We start from the raw sequence: 14,759 nt of genomic DNA, 5'->3' as shown, positions 1-14,759 counted from the left end.
AGTGTCCTTTTCCCTGAGTGCGAACAGTAACAAGTAGTCTCTTGACCCTATATGTCAATTCCTGTGCATCAGGATCAGGAAAACTACCTGCACATACCTGTGTGGCCAAGCACAACCTGGGTTTCTTGTGCAAGATAATATAGTAATAAACCTATTAAGAAATGCTATGTACTAGATGGAAACAGCTCATTTTAAAAAACCCCAGTAACTTTCTCTAGCATATGAAGAGTCTGAAGTCACTTCTTGTGCATGCATGTGTGCAGTCCTTTTTGTGTATAAAGACCCGAAGTCCCAGAGATGACTCGGCACCAGGATGCCTAGTGTTGGTAATCAGCATTTACTTGTTTTGGGGGCTCTGAAGTACCCACTTTTATAGTCCATCTGCATCTCAAAGCAAATACAAGAACGCTTTCCAATTTCTTGATTTTGGTTAGTAAAAATAAACATACAGCATACTCAGAAAGCCTGAAAGAGAAGCAAGCTGAGCATTCTTACTGGAGCATAAGCACTGTGCCAGCTGCATCAATCAACCTGAGTGAGATGGACGCAAGCAGTTTCTAGACTTGCTACCACTCCACAGCTACTAAGAAAAATATTGGTATTGACCAGATACACTTGCAGCTTCATTAGGGCCCTGTCCACACTATGATCAGACCGCTGCTAGCTACAATATTTTAATCTCAGGGCACACAGCTCCTACGGCCCTTTTATTCCAAATGGTGCAGTGGTCAGGTAGGGGATCTTGGCAGAAATACGTTAACTATACAGTATGAAATTAAAAAAAAAACCAAAAACAAAAAACTCTCCTGAATGTTTACTATCCAGTCTCCATTCACTAGAGAGTATGTAGCAAAATGGTCATTTTAATTTTCTTGAACCAATGCACTGTATACATGCAGTGTAAATAACAAGTTGGGATGTAAGTGGGAGACACTGATAACTCCTGTCAATGATTTTTATTTTAATTACACCAGATTAGTAGCAAGACATATACAGCTACCTGGAAAATCCAGGGATATCCTAGTCCAGCGTTTTCAAAACTGTGTTCCGTGGAACACTGGTGTTCCGCATGATGTGAATAGGTGTTCTGTGAAAGAATCGTAATTAAAAAAAAACGGTCTTGCCCTTGATTTTTCTACTACTTTATACGCGCTTTCCAGTTAGAAATTGTTAGTTCAAGTTATTTTAAAATTTGTATTTTTGCTTTGTTTTATAAAATAAAATATATTTGAGTATAAACAACACATTTTTTATTGAAAACCAAACAACTACAAAATAATATTATAAGTGTTCCGTAAATATATACCTGGTGTTCCGTGGCCAGAAAAGTTTGGGAAACGCTGTCCTAGTCAGTAAAATGGGGAATCATAACTATCACTGAAGGAATGGAATGAGGGACAAACAAGCCAGCTGTAAATATGGTGCTGGATTCCTCACTGGCAAATGTGGCATAAACTTCAGAGCTTCACTGTGCCTGTCCGCTGAAGGTTAACAAGGGCTTTTTCTTCACCACAGATGGGCTTGTCTATACTGGCAATTTACAGCGCTGCAACTTTCTCGCTTAGGGGTGTGAAAAAACACCCCCCTGAGCGCAGCAAGTTTCAGCGCTGTAAAGTGCTAGTGTAGACAGTGCACCAGCGGTAGGAGCCGCTACATCCCTTGTGGAGGTGGGGTTTTTTAGAGCACTGGGAGAGCTCTCTCCCAGCGCTCTGCCGTGACCACACAAGCCACGTTAAAGTGCAGCAGCGCTTTAATGTTGCCAGTGTAGACTAGCCCAAAGTTAGCTAGAGGTATAACTTGAGCGTTGCCTCTAACTTGAGTCTCATCCACACACAAAACACTAACTCTAATATGGTGGTGCTTTAAACTAGAGCGGGCTGATCCACCAGGGGATGTAGTCTAAAGCTCAAGTTAGCATAACTCCTCAGCTGCTAGCACAACCATGCTATAGTGTGGACGCAAACGAGCTTTACTTGAGCAACCCCAGCCCTCCAATGCCTTCCCATACTTCCCCCAAACAAGGTCTCCCACAATTCACTGGGAAAGTATTCCGAGAAGTCTTAGTGCCACACGCAAGTGAGTGCTGCACTAGCATGGACATGGCACCTCAAGTGTGATTTTGAAGTGAGGCTGCTCTCACTCAAGCTAGGCTAACTCAAGAACATGTAACTCAAGTTAACTCTGCAGTGAAGACCGATCATCAGACTCACAATGAAGATCAAGACAGTCAAGATTAAAGCAGAACAGCAGAGCGTAAGAGAGCCGAGGAGAAAGAGTGCATGTGTGTGTTAGGTTCAGAATTTGCCCTTTCCATTTTCACCAAAACTCTAAATTAAGTTTTCTATCCTTCTGGCTATTAGGCATGAGCTTACCGAGGATTTACTGAATAAAAGGACACAGTATAAAACTTGAACAAGATGCACTGTGCAGCGCAGATGTCCTTGCTCCACAATTACTCTCACCTAACCAAACTTTAAAAACAAAATCAGACTGCAATCACTCCAGTCACCACTGCAAATTGCAGAGGCTCTGATAAGCTAAACAAGGAGGAAGAATATAGCGAGCAGTTATAAGTCATCAACATGTGAATCCATTGGAAAGTCTTTGGTCCTGATTCTCTGCTCTGGCACACTAGTTTTAGGGTTTGCCTACACTGGATATTTTTGCACCAGAGTACCTGCACTGAAATAGCTACCCTGTTGCAAACCTCTAGTGTAGACATGATGCACCAGCAAAAGAGCATCTTGTACTAGCGCAGCTTATCCCTGTTTGAAAGCCCTGTCAGTGGAAGCCACTTTTTATATCGGTGTAGTAGATCTACACAAATGCCCAGCCTACATACAGAGACAAGGAGGATGAGGTAATATCTTTAATTGGGCCAACTTCTGCTGGTGAGAGAGACAAGCTTTCAAGATTACACAGACACAAATCAATTTAAACCTGGCTTATATTGATTTACCTTAATTTGGTCTTTAACCAACAAATGCTGAAGCAATATTAGCCAATTTAACAAAAAATTATTGAAAAGTTATTTTAATTAAGCCAGTACAACTTGTGTGTCTAGATCAGCCTTGCGTTTGTTCTACTGCATGTACATCAGTGCCTAAATCTCTAATATAGACAAGTCCTTATGCCAGTGTCAAAGTGTTGTGAGGGAGTGCAGAATCAAACCCTTCGTATCACTAGCTGGATTGCAAGCAGTAATCTAAAATATCCACATAGGTGCCCTTCATGGTATCTGATAGAGTGACAGCAAATCACTATCTGTAAACAGCACCTTTCATCCAAGGATCTCAAAAGCCGTTGCAAACAGAAACTATTAAAGTACTACTTAACAGTGTGATGCACCAACTGGTGGGGAGGGGGGTCTATTTTGCACAAACTTCCAATAACTGCCTCAATCCTATGCCCACTGAAGTGAACAACAGAACTCTCAGTTACTTTAATGGAACAGGGTAAGGCCACTTCACACTAGTAAAAATGGCTGACATTTTCAAAAAGAGTGAAAGGGAGTCAGGTACCTAAATCCGATTGACTTGTAAAAATCTTTGAAAATCCCATCAAAAATGAAACTAAAATTAAAAACATAACATTAAAGAAAACAAAAAGAAGTGGATTTTTTTACATTGTATCAAAAAGTATAAATTTAAAAAACCAGTTATTAGTTGTCACTATTTAACAGGAACCTTGGGATTAAAAGTTTAACAAATGAAGCTTGTTATTTCGGGGCAATGAAGACCATGTTGATTCCTGGGCTTTGTGGCACAGAAGTGACTTGTGACTTCCTAAGATTTCCTTTTCCCTCTGGGAAAACAACAGTTTTTTTACAAGGTTTCATGTGATTGCACAGATATTGTTTTAGTAGCAGAGGACTGTTCAGATACTGCTTTTCATTTTCTTATGTTCATTTAGTTTTAGAAAGTGAGAAGTGTTTACTAATATTTCAAGCTAAAATAGTGTGTACGAGAGAGAGAGAGAGACACAAAAGTGGTGAAAACAAATGTTACAGTTCAAGTAAAATACTTACTCTGTGCCACTTTCAACCATCTGCGTTAGGAGAGAGATACCATCTAGATTTATAAATTCCTGGGCAAACGTAACATCCCGTGAGTAACTGGCTAAGTCTTTCAGTGCTTCTAACTTGGCGTCCATACTAGAAGATTGGATCCTCTCATGAAGCTGCTGTGCATTTTGAGCCTCACCAGAGACAAAAGAGGAAAAAAAAAAACACATTAAAAAAACCTCCTCAAACCCTTAGTTATAAATGAAATGTGCAAATGATGTACTAGGGCCCCAAATTTCTCTGAACGGAACGGATTATTATTTGTATCACGGTAGCACCCAAGAGCCCAGTCCTGGACCGGTATCCCATTATACTGGGCACTGTAAAAAAAAAACAAACAAACAAACAAAAAACACAAACACAGAATAAAAAAAAGACAGTCCATGGCCCAAAAAGCTTATGTACCCTTAATATGAAGTGTGACCCAAACAATAAAACTACCCCCAAAAGCCAAGTACATAAATGTAGTTTCTTTATAAGTAGGACAATGACAGTTTTTTTCAAATCTACATTTATTCCATTCAACGCACTATTCCATCACCCTTAAACAAAAATATATTATCTTACTCCAGATCCTATGCAGAGCGCACATGGTATTGATTTCTGTTTCCTCCGCTCCTTTCCCTACCCTTTTTTCTTTTTCTCAGTTTTATATCCATAGTATTTGTATTTCCAAAGAACATGGGAATGATTTCCTCCTAAACTATATGATGTTATCACACATACATCATCTTATTCACTCAACTGAATCACATATTAAAAATATCCTACCCATCAATGTTTAGCTCTCTGATGAGAAATAATGTGAAATCTGACAGGAACAGAAAAAGTAAAGAGCTAAAAGGATTTTTTTAAATTAAATTGTCCAGAAGCCATGTAAATCTGTTTTGCATAGTTAAGCAAACACTTTAAAATACATTAATTTCACATTTTCAGTCAATGCTCCCAGAATAACAATTACTAGGATACAATGTCCAAAATCTTCAGCTAACAGCTAACCAATCTTTCTGTTATTGATAGAGCCTTTCCTGCTGTACTCAGATGCTTGTAAAATTCAGTTCCTACAACACACTTATGTGCATTGAATTAAGTGTGAATCTGAAGCAGCAGACCATTAGGAAACTGAATTAATGGTAAGGCCTGGCACAGTCACTCTCTGATATTATATTTGCACTAGGGAAAGGTGAATTTGTTCTGGATGACAATTTCTTTGCTATATAATAATTATTCTACACCTGCAAGGACAATGGCTTTTCAGTAGGTGCTGTGAATATCCAGAATTGAATGTATAAGTGAATATTTTTGAACAGGAGAGATCGGAAATAATGAAAACCAATATGTACTTTATATATAACCCTCTATTCATCGATTTCAGAATGCTTGATAAACATTAATAAATTAAGCCTCCCAACATCCCCTTCCCCTTCCCCCCCCCACCCTCCCAGGAGGTAAGAAAGGATCATTTTCCTCCATTTTACAGATGAGTAAATTAAGGCACACAGAGGTTAAGTGATTTGCTAAAAGCCATGCATGAAGCCTATGACAGAGACAAGTACAGACCCCAGCTCTCCCAACTTCCACATTAGTCACAACACTGTTTTTCACACAAACACACACACACACACACACACTCGTAAGGCCTCTACGAAAGAAAATAAGTTTTGCCAATAGGAGCACAATTTTCTTTCTAAAGGGAGGACACATTATCCTACAGCATCTATTGAAAAGCCATTATTACTTCAAACAAAAGTTCAACAGTCATTTCCTACCTCCCCAAACAATCTTTCATTTAGATTTTTCTTCTCTCCCCAGGCCAGGTCTACACCTAAAACTTACGTCAACTTAGGGCAGGTCTACACTATGGGTTTAACTCGACCTAAGTTATGCAACTCCAGCTACGTGAATAATGTAGCTGGAGTCAACATAGCTTAGATTGACTTATTATGATAGCTACACCACGCTGTGTGGAGCTATGCCACAGTAACTCCCATAATGTAGATAAGCCCTCAGTTTCCATGACTGTTACATCTGGGAAGGATGGCTAGCTGCTGGCATGGAGATTTTGCAAAATATTATTTCTCAGAACAAATTTAACTTCTATGAGTTATTACCCACTCTAGACTGGACATTTTGGAGGGTCTTCAAAAGTACTACATCAGCTCAGCTGAACTCACTTTGAAAATGGTTTCAAAGACATCATTAAATATGTTACTGAAACAAACCACACTCAAAATCTATTTAGAAGACCTTCACTACTGCTGTGCGAAGAAAAAGTCACAAACTAGACTGTTGGGTCCCATCTACATAGATATAACCAACAAATTTGACAATGATCATTAAAGACAGTTACAAAACAGGATGGTTGGTTGCGTGAATGGGGCTCGATGTTGTCGTAACTATGCTTTAGTAAGAGTGGAGATCTAGGCTAATAGTCCATCTACACTGCAAAACTACTGTGTTGGGGGATCACATGGTAACTTGATAATGTCCTGACCATGTTTTTTTATGGCAGTTTGATCTTGCCTGTGTGGATAGGACCTAAAACAGTTACAGAAATTTGCTGCAGCCTTGTAAAGGCCAAGTTTTGCCACTGACTACAGTGGGGTAAAGATTTCACGCATGGCTATAACAGTTCTATAACATGGTTGCAATATAGTTTGGTCCATTCTACGCAGGCTAGCCAAACCATGATGTAACCTAGCTTTGATATAATAGTAGTTAAACTCACTTTTGGCTGTGTAGATGGGAACTTAGTCATATCCTCAACTACATTTGCCTACACCAATGTTAATGCTACACTAACAGTAGTGCAACAGCAAAAGATTTCCTGAACAATGAATGTGGACAAGGCTTAACAGGCCAAAGGTCAAAGTTTCTAGACAGTGGCGCCTATGGTATGTAAAGCAACCTCCTGCAAGTCTGTGCATCCAGAAACCTGCATTCTTTCCGCCATCAGAAGAGAGAAGAACTGGTACTGGCAGATCAGATCTTGTTTAGAGAGTAAAGAAATATTTTTCTTAACAAAAATATTGGTAATTGTCTCATGTGGCACCTGGCCAAATATGTAATGTTGGCTATTGACATTACGTGCCACATGGATGAAAATACTGTTGCACTGAACAACACGAAGCCCTCAAAAATCTCCAATTCTTGTTGCCATAGTGCTCATATGTGCTCTTACAGCATGTACAGTCTTGCTGAACAATGTATTAAAATGACACCCAGATGATGCATGCTGAGTGGTTACCAGGGTGCTCTTTTAATGATTTATAATTCATCAGTGGATGGACAGTAGAGAGCATCGCTCATTAAAGAACAGTAGAGCTGGCTGCCACATGTCTGTTCTTATTAAAATATGATCCAGGTAGGAATAAAAAATAAACCCCTTCTGAGAAATATGATGAGGGGAATTAGCCAGAACACTGCTGTTCCGATAAAGTAAGGGTTATATTAAAAGCTCTCCAGCTTAGAAGAGGAAGAGGCAGAGGAGGAGAACAGGAAGCTTGTGAAATGCACTCTGTCAAAGCTGGAGTATTTCAAAAGGCCTCCAAGAAACCTAAAATATCTGTCTAGTCTTGTTGAAAGGACAGCCAGGATAGGCTGCACTGTCTGAACGGCAGTCCTTAAAAGTAGAGACAGCTTGACAGGACTGTCAGCTTTACAATAAAAAAGAAATGATCTAAGTCCAAGGTAGGATTTTGCATAGAAAACTCCTCAACCCTTTGAAGGTTAGGAACTCCTACGAAGGGTTCCACTGACTGCTATAGATAAACCCATCACTGTACACTGCCTAAGTACTCCTTCTGGCATAGGAGAATACTTCAGCCCTTGTATCTTTAAACTTTGCAAACAATTAACACACAAACTTAGGGAAGAGGAAGAGCGTCAGCCTGGGAAGGAGGCTGCAGAAATTCTGAATCCAGACATTCTCAAACATTGATGCACTCTGGGTGAAATCCTGACCCTACTGGATTCAACAGCAAAACTCTCAATGATTAAGTTCTTCAGGGCAGGGACTCTCTTTGTTCTGTACAGTGCCTAGCACAATGGGATCCTGGTCCATGACTGGGATTCCTAAGCACTAAAGTAATACAAATAATAATGGCAAAACACCAATTGACTTCAATAGGGACAGGATTTTACTCTTTGTCCTTTACGACATAATTTAAGAAACATATCATGAAATACAAGATAGTGTACACATTTCAGCTTGCTATGCAGAAAAATTAATCACATCATTCCCACTGGTGTAAACAAAATCAGAATGTCTAATCCCCCTAGAATAACAATGTGTACAGACCATTAAGGGTTAATCTAGAGTATTTAAACCAATCAAAGCAAGGAAATTCTGTGTTTAGGCTGCAACTTCATCCACAACACAGCCCCATCATACTCCAGAAAACAGTGGATGATTGGACATGCTATATAATCTGCATTATATGCAAACTAAATCCAACAAACCACTTAAGACCAATTGGCATTTTACTCCAACTAAGCAACGAAATTCAATTGAAGGCTGCATGGGCAACTGGTTACAATTTTTATAATACTTAGCAATTAAAACTTAAGCCCTGCACAAACAATCCACAAAAGAGCTCTGTGAAGTATGTTAGGATCAGTGATAGTCATTTAAAGATAACAAACCCGTGACAAGAGAAGATACTGGTCCAGGGCTACAAAGTGAGTCAGTGGTAAAAGTATTATAGATGTAGCGCATAGGCATGGAAAAAAATATTTTAAAAGAAGTTTGTGTGCATTCAGTAGCTACCTATTAAAAATTTAGAAAAGCACACAATCCAAGGGTTTGGTTTTGGGTTTTTTGGTTGTACTTACTATTTATAACATCACCTTGGAAACTTGAAAAATTAAACTTTTACTCTTACCCTAAAAATAGCTTCTCCCTTCATCGCATGCAGAAAGACACAAAGTAGCTCATTATTTACTATTACAGGGCTATACAGGACTGCTGATTAGGTTTTTTTTTTTAATATTTAATTCATAATTAAAAGATACCAATGATTACAAACTTGCGCCCTAATGAGTAGCCCCAGTAAAGTTAAGTTTAGTGGTTGCAAGATCAGGGCCTCAAGGTCTGATCCCCAGCCCTTTAATCATTGAAAACATTGGGCCTATATGCATAAGCAAGGACAAGAGATGGTCAAAAACCGATTACCCATCTCCTTTTTGTGTGTATGATAATCATGGTCCAGACACCCCGAGGGGAAAACAGGGGGTCTGAACCCCAAAGAATGTGCATCTGGGTCAACTGGTTGTATACCATGTTATTGTGTATAAACATATATCAAGTAAGGTCTTTTATGAAAACTTGTGATGTTCTGACCTTGATGGTCACCAGGAGATGGGTATACGGTTTATGCTTATAAACATATGCATGTACATATGTGTAGAAAACTGTAATTGTAATCATGGTGCAACTACAGCTCCACCTCACACCAGCCTGGGGAAGCAATCAGGCAGGGAGGGGCACCTGCCAGGCTAACTGTTTACATGAAAATAACTCCAAGCACCTAGCATTGTACAACTAAGGGAAAGGCAATGATGGACAATTAACGTTAATGGAAAGACATAGAAACTGAAAAGAAAAACCCAGTCTTAGAAAACTAAGGAAAGAGACAGTTTCCCCCTCTCTGTGTAACCATAGTCCCAGAGAAAGAAAAAAAAAATTGCAAATCCTGTTAAAAGAGAAGGGGTTTATTATGTGAGAAGGTTACCCAGAAACAGAGGGCCAGCATCTAAGTGGGGTACTGTCCATGAAACACTGGATACCACTACGACAGAGGGCACACTGGAAAACTATTAAGAGGCAATGGATAACTTGTATTAGAGAAGGGAATTTAGCTTATATAGAAGTGTGAAGACTGAGATTGCGTCTTTATGGTTACAGTCTGTGTAAGTGTTTGCTTTTTCTTTAAAAAGAAAATGAGTACTTGTGGCACCTTAGAGACTAACCAATTTATTTGAGCATAAGCTTTCGTGAGCTACAGCTCACTTCATCGGATGCATAAAGTGGAAAGTTCAGTTGCATCCGATGAAGTGAGCTGTAGCTCACGAAAGCTTATGCTCAAATAAATTGGTTAGTCTCTAAGGTGCCACAAGTACTCCTTTTCTTTTTGCGAATACAGACTAACACGGCTGCTACTCTGAAACCTGCTTTTTCTTACTATTTCATCTTTGAATCTGTGATCTTTCTATTACATAAACTTTTTGTTTATTTTTACTGCAAACAGGTCTCTGTTGTGCAGTGTTGGTGGAGTGTGAAGCCCCAAGTGGACTGATAACTGGGGGCAAGTTTTACTCCTTTAGGGTGATGAACCAGAAGGGAAAAGTCAGAGTGACTGGTAGTTAAGAATTTAAGGGAAAGATCTGGGAAGACTCAGGACCAGAAGGGCTATTGAGGTCATCTTGAAAGGAGTAACTAAGTGGGTGGAAGCCATGGGGAGACCTTTATGTCTGTAGGCTGGCTACCCATGTGAGAGCTCTGAGCCATAGTTGCATAGCATTAAGGCACCCAAAGTTACAGGGCAGGTGATCATCTGGGTGATCCCCAAAAACATGACAACATGATTTTCAAGGACATTCATGAAAAAATGGTGTTTGCATTTGCTGAAATGTTCACAGAAAAGGATAACTGAGCTGTAGCTCACGAAAGCTTATGCTCAAATAAATTTGTTAGTCTCTAAGGTGCCACAAGTACTCCTTTTCTTTTTTTGATAATTATTGTAAGTACTTGTGGGCACATGTATTTGCACAATGATACTTGTGAAAACGTGTATTTGCATAAGTATTCATGCTGCAAATCTTAATGCAGGCATCCTGAAAGCTATTTGCAGGTTCAGGAGTCATCCAGTCAGAGAGCCACAAAAAAAAAACCTCATGTGACAAACGTGGCTAATACTAGCATATTATTAAAAGCTAATACACGAATCAATAGTTATGGTACAGTTCACAAACAACCCATACGTCTGTATAAGCCATAAGTTGAATCATTTTGAACAAGATAATACACAGACATCCAATGCTGTTTGTGAATAATTAACTAACTGATACAGGGACAAGTCACTTAATTTGTCTGCTGCTAATATTTTACCTATCTCTAGTAAAGAACGGTCACTAGAATAAGGGTTTACAGGATCTGGTGTATAAAATATAAGCATGAATGTTCACAAACAGTAGCAGATGCCATTCTGGTTACTGCATTGGAGGACAGACAACTGTCCTTTACAAATATTTTCACACTGTTCAATAACAACAACTCCCTTATCCATCTACACACCCATCACTAGAACAGAAAAGTCCCAGAATGGGCAATCCCAGACAAACTGATGTTTCACTCTCATAAATCCATATAAAAAGATAAATGCTGGATAAGATACATAAGATAATTCCACAGAAACATAACTGGGCACAGGGGGAAAATGTGTCATGGAAAATGGCAAAAATATTATGTAGTACATACCGAGATATTGAGGAAGATAATATGAGAGTAAAGAGAAATAGGAAAGATAGAAAGATGAGAGCCAAGATAATCCTGACAGAAATTCAATCTATACTCAAGTAACCTAGGAGACAGAGTGTGCGAGTGTTTTAAAGAGGCGGCAAGGGGAAGCATTGTTTAGGGAAAAAACAGTCCTCAGAGAATCACATGAAACATGAACTTTGCAAACAGATCTGAAGAAACAAAGAGACAGGTCAAATTCCCAACAGGTCTGACAATCCACATTCAAAGTTCCAACTCAGTGAAATTTCAAATAGGCAAGTCATAAATTTCTAAAGGAGACGGTTTATAATGGATTTAGCAATGTGCCAGTAATTACTGAATTGCAAAAGTGATGCTATAATGATTTAGCGAAAAGAAGCCAAAGTCTAAAAAAGAACAAGTAATCTAAATTGGTGATAATTAAAAGAAAAAACACTGTACTTATACTTAGGGTTTCAGATTTAATGGGGGGGGGGGCGGGTGGAAGAACCCTCACTGTCTCACTTTCAAGTCTTTCTGGCTGTAGGGGATAAAAACCAGAAACTCACACCTGGAAGTGAAAGCATTGTGTAAGGGTGGGCATTTGCCCATGGAAATGGAGATTACTTACCTGTAACTGGAGGTTCTTCAAGATGTGTGGTCCGTATCAGTATTCCACACGTGGATACGCATGAGCACCACGTGCCTGAGTCCAGAATTTTTTTCAAGCAATGTCCATTGGCATGTACAACATGTCGTAGCTCTCCTCATGCTCCCAACTGAGGGCATAAAGGCCGGTGCTGGCCAACATCTCTCCAGTTTCCCATTCTTACTGCAGCATACCCAATCCACAGCAGAGGGGACAGAGGGAGGGTAGTGGAATATAGATAGGGACCACACATCTCAAAGAACTTCCACTTACAGTTAAGTAACCTCCATTTCTTCTTTGAGTGATGGTTGTGATGTGTATTCCGGATGTGAGAAATTAACAAGGAGTAGTCAAACTGGGGGTAGGTGCAGGGAAACAGAAGTGATAGCTGAATGTAGCACTGTTGTCCCCGCAGCCGTATCCACAGTTGAGATTGTACCATGGTATAATGTTTTATGAAAGTATGCAAAGAGCGCCAAGTAGCTGCCCTACATATTCTAGTCTGAGTATGTCTCTCAGAGATGCAGCTGAAGTAGCTTGCCCCCTCAGTGGAATGAGCCTTTATCCCTTTGGGGATGGTTGGGAAGATGCCAACTAGTTGGTAACAAAAGGTGATCCAATCCAAGATCCATTTAGAAAATCTCTGTGTGGACATATATTGACCTCTTGATCATTCTGCTATGGAAACAAATAGTTTAGGTGTCTTCTAATCTTCTTTGTTCTTTGCAGATAAAAGGCCAAAGCCCTCTGGAAGTCCAGAGAATGCAGTCTTCTCTCTTCTTCCAAGGCATGTGGTTTAGGAAAAAAATACAAGTAATTGGATGACTTGACTCTCATGAAATACAAAAACTACCCTGGGTATGGCTCTGGTGTGGAGGTGTAGCAATACCTTTTCTTTATAGAAGGTGGGCCAACCATAAGTACTCCCAGTTCACTGACTCTTGTTGCCGATGTTATAGCTATCAGAAAGGCCACCTCCATGCACAGACAGGTCATAGAGCATGTAGTCAGCGACTCAAAGGGAGTCTTAGTGAAAGATGACAGAACAAAACTGAGATCCCACTGAGATACAAACTTCACCACTGGTGGAAAGGTTCTGAGAATCCCCTTCAAAAATATAGTTGTGACAGGGTGTGTCAAAATCATACAGTTATCCACTGGAGGATGGAAAGTGCTAATTGCTGCTAAATGAACCTGCAGGGAACTGAACGCAAGATCCAAAGACTTACGGGTAAGTAGATACTCTAAGATATCAGGGATTCCAATGGAGTTCAGAGACAAATTGTGTTGATGAGCCCAAGTGGAGAAATGCTTCCATTTAGCTGAGTAACAGCTTCTTGGCCAGTTCACTTGCCCCAAGGTCAAACATGTTTGATGAGTGTTCTCTAAAATAGGGGCTTCTTAAATGTTTTCATGGAATGACCACATCCTAATTCAGTCTTGTGGACTTGCATCTCACCCTTCCCATCCTCTATTAAATGACTGACTTCCCTTTCCATTTACAACAGCACACCATCCTGGTGACAGCTAATTATTCTGTTACGTTAAAGCAAGTTTCTGAAAGCATTAGTGTATTTTTAGCTGTATGTAGCATAAGGGTTTTGTCCATTCTGCAGAATTACACAATTTATATTTGCTTTTCAGTGTCTCCTCCACATGTTCTGTTGTTCTCGGCTGGAAACAAGGAGGAAGGACAGACATGTGGCCATCCAGCTTCCCAGGGCAAACAACGGGGGCTCAGTGTAGGTCCCAAGCCCACAGATTGAAAACTCCTGCTCTATCTACCTTAGGTACTTATATAGTGCCCATTATTGTAGTACTTAGAGAACAAAGATTTTCTTCTAGCATACGTACATGGAAAGCACCATTAATCTGTAAATTTTAAAGAGTATAAAAATGCCATTCACTAGCAAGACCCAACCCCTTGAAAAGGTCCCCCAAACCACAGCCACAGTTTTAAAAAAATGTAAACATTTGAGAATAAAACACTGGAATTAGGTAAAAAATAAATAAATCAATGCTGGAAATTAGAAGGTACCGTGGCTCCAACATGGAGTAGATGGCACGGGTACTTTTTGAGGAATTATGCAGAGGGTTTGTGTGGTACTCTTTGCTGACACATCAACACAGATTTTGCTTGGTTTTATAGGATTACAGTTTTAGGCAACAGGGATGTTTCAGTGGGATAGATATGGATTGGTGCTTGATTCCCTGAAAACCACAGAGATTGGGAGGTGTTGAGGAAGTCCCCACCTCACCTCTTCCTGAGGCATCCCAGGAAAGGGGGTTAGATTCACAGGAAGCCTGAGCCATCCTATGAGTCCAGGTAGCTTCCTAGGTATTAGGTTGTCCTGGGTTGCAGGCCATGATACAGCTTGGAAGTAAGCCAGGTTCTGAGAGGGCCTTGCTCTTAAACTGCTGTTAAACTTTGGGAATGTGGTACTCTGGAGTTGAGCATGAAAAAAAGAAGGCATGTGACAGAGAGTACCACCTATTGCCTTCTCTCTTTTTACTGCCGCTGGACAGGTCACCTTATGAGAGGTTATGCTCTCATGGAATGAATAAAGTTC

General features: G+C 39.9%; 1 protein-coding gene across 7 annotated transcripts in view; it reads right to left on the bottom strand.

Annotated features, from left to right (window-relative positions):
* The window catches only part of ELMO1 (engulfment and cell motility 1), a 413,918-nt gene that overhangs the window by 284,172 nt on the left and 114,987 nt on the right, over nt 1-14,759 (bottom strand). For all 7 annotated transcript variants that reach the window (XM_037890049.2, XM_043540597.1, XM_043540593.1 and 4 more), the window contains one exon: nt 4,028-4,197. In XM_037890049.2, the coding sequence (XP_037745977.1) occupies nt 4,028-4,197 (170 nt within the window). The remainder of the gene's footprint in view (nt 1-4,027; nt 4,198-14,759) is intronic.

This window comes from Chelonia mydas, chromosome 2, assembly GCF_015237465.2.
Source record: "Chelonia mydas isolate rCheMyd1 chromosome 2, rCheMyd1.pri.v2, whole genome shotgun sequence".
Classification (NCBI taxonomy): Eukaryota; Metazoa; Chordata; order Testudines; family Cheloniidae; genus Chelonia; species Chelonia mydas.
Note: the sequence above shows the minus strand (reverse complement) of the source record. Positions and strands in the feature narration are given on the sequence as shown.